Source organism: Chelonoidis abingdonii, chromosome 14, assembly GCF_003597395.2.
Source record: "Chelonoidis abingdonii isolate Lonesome George chromosome 14, CheloAbing_2.0, whole genome shotgun sequence".
NCBI lineage: Eukaryota > Metazoa > Chordata > Testudines > Testudinidae > Chelonoidis > Chelonoidis abingdonii.
The window spans coordinates 36,906,242-36,912,656 of NC_133782.1; the positions used below are offsets into that span (position 1 = coordinate 36,906,242).

Here is a 6,415-nt window from a genome sequence, read left to right on the forward strand (position 1 = left end):
AAGTGTGGCCATACCCTTACGTAATGGAAGGAGTCTGTCCCTTATAAGGAACGGGATATGCAGGGTTGGTGTAACAACTAGGTGGACTAGGCTAAGGTGCCAAGTGGTTGGGGGCTCGAAAAAGCGGTGCCCCCCATTTTCTTTTAAGCAGAAGAGCACAAGGCTGCTGCTGCTCCCCGCCTCCTGGCTCCAGAGGAGCAGCCTGCAGTGTGCCCAGTCCCTCTTTCCAGGGGAGCAGCCAACTGTGGAACTGGGAAGGGGAGAGTCTAGCGCTAGCAGCTGCACCCTCTTCTCCACGCTACCAGCCAAGCTGGACTCCCTGCCCCTCCCGGAGCTCTCAGTGGCGGTGGTGGTGGCAGCAGGGTCCAGTGTGGGAGGGCCAGGGCCGCCCAGAGGATTCAGGGGGCCTGAGGCAAAGCAATTTCGGGGGCACCTTCCATAAAACAAATTGCAATACTATATTCTTGTGGGAGACCCTGTGGGACCTGGGCAAATTGCCCCACTTGCTCCTCCTCATGGGTGGCCCTGGGAAAAATAAACCTTCCGCATCTCTGCACAAACCCAGTTTCGAGAAAACTTCTCTGCAAGGTATCACTGGTTCTCAGCATCAGCTAGTGCTAAAAGGCACAAACGTTCATTAACAGGGTTGGACAAATATTTTCCGTCAAAACTTTTTTTGGATTGAAAACTAGGGGATTTTAAAAAGCAGAAAAAAAATCACAGACAAAGTCTGCTTCCCTTCAAAATTTGTTGTGTTTTTTTAATTGAAAAGCTGAAATTAGTCTGCCAAAACCTCAATAGGGTTTGGGGTTTCAGAAGTGTACGGCCAAATTTTTGCTGCTTGCTGTGTTTGATTGTTTAAAGAAACAATAAAAATTCTGCTTAAAAAAATCCAAAACTCAGCTTGTGACCAAACGCCTGTGCCCATCCAGTCACAGATTTTTCCAGGTTTCTGATACTCTGCTGAATTCCTTGACTCATATCTGTCTCCATAACTTGGGTTCATTTAGATTAGAACATAGGAACAGCCATACTGGGTCAAACCAAAGGTCCATCCAGCTCAGTATCCTGTCTACCGATAATGGCCAATGTCAAGTGCCCGAGAGAAAGTGAACCTAACAGATAATGATAAAATGATCTCTCTCCTGCCATCCATCTCCACTCTCTGACAAACAGAGGCTAGGGACACCATTCCTCACCTATCCTGGCTAATAGCCGTTAGTGGACTTAACCTCCATGAATGTATCTATTTCCTAGAGACTGGCCCCATGAGGTGCCTCACAAACTGAAGACAGTTGCTGTGGGTTTGTCTTTAGTATAGCTTATGTACATACTCCACGAACTGAGCATATGAGCTTGTTCCAGATTCTGGGATGAGCCTGTGTTGTGAAAACTGATATACTCAAAATAGCACATGCATGTGAAAGGACACAGGGTGCTAAAATTCACTTAACCCAGGGGTTCTCAAACTGGGAGTTGGGACCCCTCAGCGGAGTCCCAAGGTTATTAATGGGGGTCACAAGCTGTTAGCCTCCACCTCAAACCCTGCTTTGCCTTCTGCATTTATAATGGTGTTAAATATATAAAAAAGTGTTTTCAATTTATAAGGGGGGGGCCACGCACATACATCATCCCAGCATTGATACCAAAGAAATATTTTGTCATTATTTAATAAATTTAAATTCGCTTACATTTTATCTGCTCATTAGTACATGTGACATTTTTGTTTATGCATTTCATTCAGTGTCCCAGCTCTCTCCTGCCTGAAATGAAGAATTAATGTGGCACAAACACAGAAGACAATTGTTCATGAAAATACAATAACATCCCTCAAGCACTAATTTATTTATTGGAGCTATGTAAATTCTAGTCAGGTACTGAGATTGAGGTAATTTATTCCACTTACTTTATATCTGCCATGTAATGACAGACTTGCACTTATTGCCAGCATCCTAATATGAGAATTAATGAATATGCAAAACATACTGGTATTGTTTATAGCCATAAGCAATGAACATCTTGTAAATCACACTGTGATGGNGGTAGCCCTAATGGAAAAGCTAACAGCTTGGCTCTTCTGCAAGCCTCAAACTGCTGAATGAGCTTTAGGATAGGGAAGGCTGTGCCTCCCAAACAGCCTGGCCCTGCCCCCTATCTGATCAACCCCCCTCAACCTGAGCTCCTAGCCCTACCCCCTGACCACGCGGCTCTGAGCGGGACAGAGCTCAGGCCCCCCTGAAGCCAGGGTGCAGTGCTGTTCAGGAACGATCCTGGATGCACTGAGGCTCTGGGTGAGGTCGGAGGCGAGGTCGGGCTGGGGCTGGGGCTGGGACTGGGCCCATTCTCTTGAGGTCCCCTGCGGAGCTCGGGACCTGGCCCTCCCCTCTGGGCAGCCCTGGGGAGGGCTGCCTGCCTCTGCCCCCGCTGAGAGCCCCAGGGGCGTTGGGGAGCCCAGCTCAGCCCGCGGTAGAGGGAAGAAGGCTCATCTGTGCTTTGCTTTTTGGGCGGAGAAGCTGGGTTCTACTTCGGGTATGGCTACACTTGCAGCTGTACAGCGCTGGGAGTACAGCTGTCTTCGTACAGCTGTGTAGGTAAAGCGCTGCAGTGTGGCCACACTGACAGCTACCAGTGCTGCAGTGTGGCCACATTTGCAGCATTTGCAGCGCTGTTGGCAGTGGTGCATTAAGGGCAGCTATCCCACAGAGCACTTCATCCCATTTTGGCACTATGGGTTGTGGGAAGGGGACGGAAGGGTGCGGGTCATTACGCTTCCTGTCCCAACGCCCCGTGATGCATCGCTTCACATCCCAACAGTCACTGTTTTTCAGTCCATGTTTGGTGCCATTGTGACTCTACCAATGGTTTCTGTGCAGCACGATTTCTGTGGGAAATGGAGCCCGAGCTGCTGAAGAGTATGCTGATGAGTCTCGCCAGCACATCACATTTGGCAGTTGAGCTATTCTTTCAGCTTCAAAGTGACAGAGAGGAGTCCAACGATGATATTGAGTTGCCTGACACCTATGACACTAAATTGCTTGTGGCATTCACAGAAATGCTCAGCACAGTGGAATGCCACTTTTGGGCTCGGGAAACAAGCACTGAGTGGTGGGATCACATCGTCATGGAAGTCTGGGATGACGAGCAGTGGCTGCAGAACTTTTGGATGAGAAAAGCCACTTTCATGAGACTGTGTGCTGGAGCTCGCCTTCACCACTGCAGTGCAAGGACACAAGATTGAGAGCTGCCCCTGCCAGTGGAGAAGCAGTGGCTATTGCAACTGGAACTGGGCAACTCCAGACAGCTACTAATAGGTCACGAACCAATTTGGAGTGGAAAAGTCCACGCATTGGAAAAGGTTGATCAAAGTTTGCAGTGCCAATTAATCGCATCCTGCTAAGAAGAACCATGATCTGGGGAACTGCAGGACATTGTGGATGGCTTTTGCCACAAATGGTTTATCCTAACTGTGGAGGGGCGATAGATGGACGCATAATTCCTTTCTACACCACACCACCTACACCGAGTAATTAATCGGAAAGGGGATTTCTTGGTTCTACACAAGGCGCTGTGGATGCACCATGGGTGTTTCATTGACATTAAAACAGCTGGCTGGAAAAGGTGCATGATGCAGCAATCTTTCGAAACACTGGCACTGTTCAGAAGATGCAGGCCGACTTTCCCAGACCAGAAGATCATAGTAGGGGACAATTCGAAAAAAAAAAATGCCCCAAGGTGGGGGTGGGGGGGGGGACCCCCCTTGGAGACCTGCTTACCCATTAATTTCCTTGGCTCAAAATAGAAACCATGTACAGTGAAGCTGACAGGAGCAAGACAGGTTCAGCTAACAGGCCTAAGCCGGTCCGAAATGGACTGTGGAGGGCTTTTGGCCGGTTAAAGGGCACTGGAGATCTCTGTATGGAAGCTAGACTGGGGGATAAGCAGCATCCCATGTGTTATATCCCTCAATGCTTACTCTCATATATATTGTGAAGGAAAGGGTAAACCATTCAGTAAGGAATGGACCTCCGAGTTCAACCCTGGAGCTGAAATTGCAACAGCAGAGAACAGGGATACTAGAAGAGGCCAACAGCTACAAGGATTAGGATGGCCTTGAGGGAGGCATTTGAGGCTGAAAACCAATAGTAAATGTTTGGACCTTCACGAAGGGAAAGTGCAGTGATTACAATATTAGTAGGAATCCTGTTTTTCCTAAAATGATTGCATGCCTGTTTCTTTCATGGGCATTGTATACTTTCACTTTCTGCATAATATAATAAAGACTGTTTTCAAAGCCAAGAATTCATTTATTGAAAAGAAAATAACTTTCTTGACAGACACGCAACATTTTGGGAACCTAAAAGGGCAGGGGGGTGGGGTGGTGAACTGTACAGTCACAGGTTTGAATATGTCCTGTCTGGAGTGCTGTGCAATGACTGCTGCACTTCAGGATGGCTCTACTGCATGGTGATGGGGGTTGAGTGCAGAGGGCAAGGATCGTAGTTCTCAAGGCTGGTTGGTGAATGTACAGGTGTTGGGGGCAGCTGGTGGTGGTAAGACCCTGGATGCTGGGGAAGGGGGTTTGGAGGTGACATGGTGGCACAAGGGAAAGAGTTTTGGGACAAGGGCTGCAGGGGGGAGTGGGGGATGTAGTGCTCCACCTGCATGGCTACGAGCGCCTGGACAGAGTCCGCTTGGCCCTCCAGGATGCTTATCAGCTGCTTTGTGCTTTGCTTCTGGTGCACTGCAGCGCGTCCCGGTCATGGCCCCTTTCCAGCATGGCCCTTGATATCTGCCCATAGGTATCGTAATCCCTACGGCTGGAGTGCAGTTGTGACTGCACAGCTTCCTCACCCCAAACACTGATGAGATCCAGCAACTCGCCATTGCTCCATGCTGGGGCTCGTTTGGCGCGTGGAGGCATGGTCACCTGGAAAGATTCACTGATTGCACTCCACACCTGGCTGAGCAAACAGGAAGGGGATTTTTAAAATTCCTGGGGCATTTAAAGGGTGGGTCACCTGAGACCAGGGCAGTAGAGTGGATGAGCAGAGCGGCTGAACTGGCATTCTGGGATACCTTCGAATACCTCTGGAGGACAATTACAGCGCTTTTGGTGGCCACACTGGCGGAGCAGCGCTGCATCACCAGCGCTGCAATCTTTTATACCCGACACAGAGCAGGAGTATAACCAGCACTGCAGCCAGGGAGATGCAGCGCTGTATGTGCCTTGCAAGTGTGGACGGTGAGTAAGTTGCAGCACTGTAAACCCACCAGCAGCGCTACAACTCTCCAGTGAAGCCAAGCTACACTGTAGCAGTGTAGTTGACTGCAAGGGACTGGCCGTGGGAATGGTGTACGACCACTGACGTCTGCCTCTGCCTTCCAGAATGTCCGAGCTTGGATTTTCAGATCGCACTCTTAGGAAGCTCGTCTCTTTTATAAGGAGCGGGATATGCGAATAGGAGTGACAGGTTCCTGTTTAAATCTGTCCCACTCTCTGCCAGCCTGCAGCCGGAGACAGAATCCGCAGCCCCCTGGGTCTGTGCAGTTACCTGCCAATAATCTGAAAACTTTCCCCTCAACAACGTGGAAAATGACACTTTGGCTTAATTTGGTTTTCTTTGTAGCGGCTTTGGAAGGTAATTTATCCTCTATTAATTCACAGGAGGGGTCGGGTAGCGGGTGTTATTGCTGCTGATTTCGATGTGGTGTGTGACACTTCTGTCTTCTGTCGGCTCACCCCGACTGATATACAACGTGCCCAGCGTGGCTGGTTCTCCCCCTGTTCCCTGGTTATTTTCCATTGAACCTGGGCCTAATGGCCGGTTTCCTACGATGACTGAGCTTTATTTACAGTCTTCCCCGTTTCCTTTCTCCCCCAGGGGCCCGCTCCTAGTGTCGCTCTGACCCAGTCGGGTCCAGGGCTGAAGAAGCCCGGAGAGTCTCCCACGCTGCAATGTGCCACCAGCGGGTTCACTCTGAGTAACACCTGGATGGACCCGGTCAGACAGGAGCCGGGAAAGGAGCTGGAGTGGCTGGTTGCTTATTACGGTGAGGCGAACAAGCACTACGGCTCCTCCATCCAGGGCGGATTCACAGCCTCCAAGGACAACACCAACTTCTACCTGCACATGACCAGCCTGAGAGCGGAGGACACCGGCGTGTATTACGGCGCCAGAGAGATACACAGTGAGGGGAAGCGAGTCTGAGCTCAGACGAAAACCTCGCCCTGCAGTAACAGTGCAATATGTCTGCTGCTGAGGGCGCTGCCGGCTCCCGACTGCCAGGGACAGGGGATGGGAGCAGCCCCGAGGAAGTCTCCCAGGCTATAAATAGTTGCCGTCTCGTACAGTTTCGCAATGGGGTTACTTCCTTCCCCTGGAATTCCTCTGAGCGTCACACGCTGCCACTGAAA

At 50.2% G+C, this 6,415-nt stretch overlaps 1 gene segment (V, D, J or C); it reads left to right on the top strand.

Moving 5' to 3' along the window:
- The window catches only part of LOC142047769 (immunoglobulin heavy variable 6-1-like), a 159,742-nt gene extending 153,533 nt beyond the window's left edge, over positions 1–6,209 (top strand). The window contains 1 exon segment of the V gene segment in view: positions 5,883–6,209. Within this exon segment, the coding sequence occupies positions 5,883–6,209 (327 nt within the window).
- The last annotated feature ends 206 nt before the right edge of the window (positions 6,210–6,415 follow it).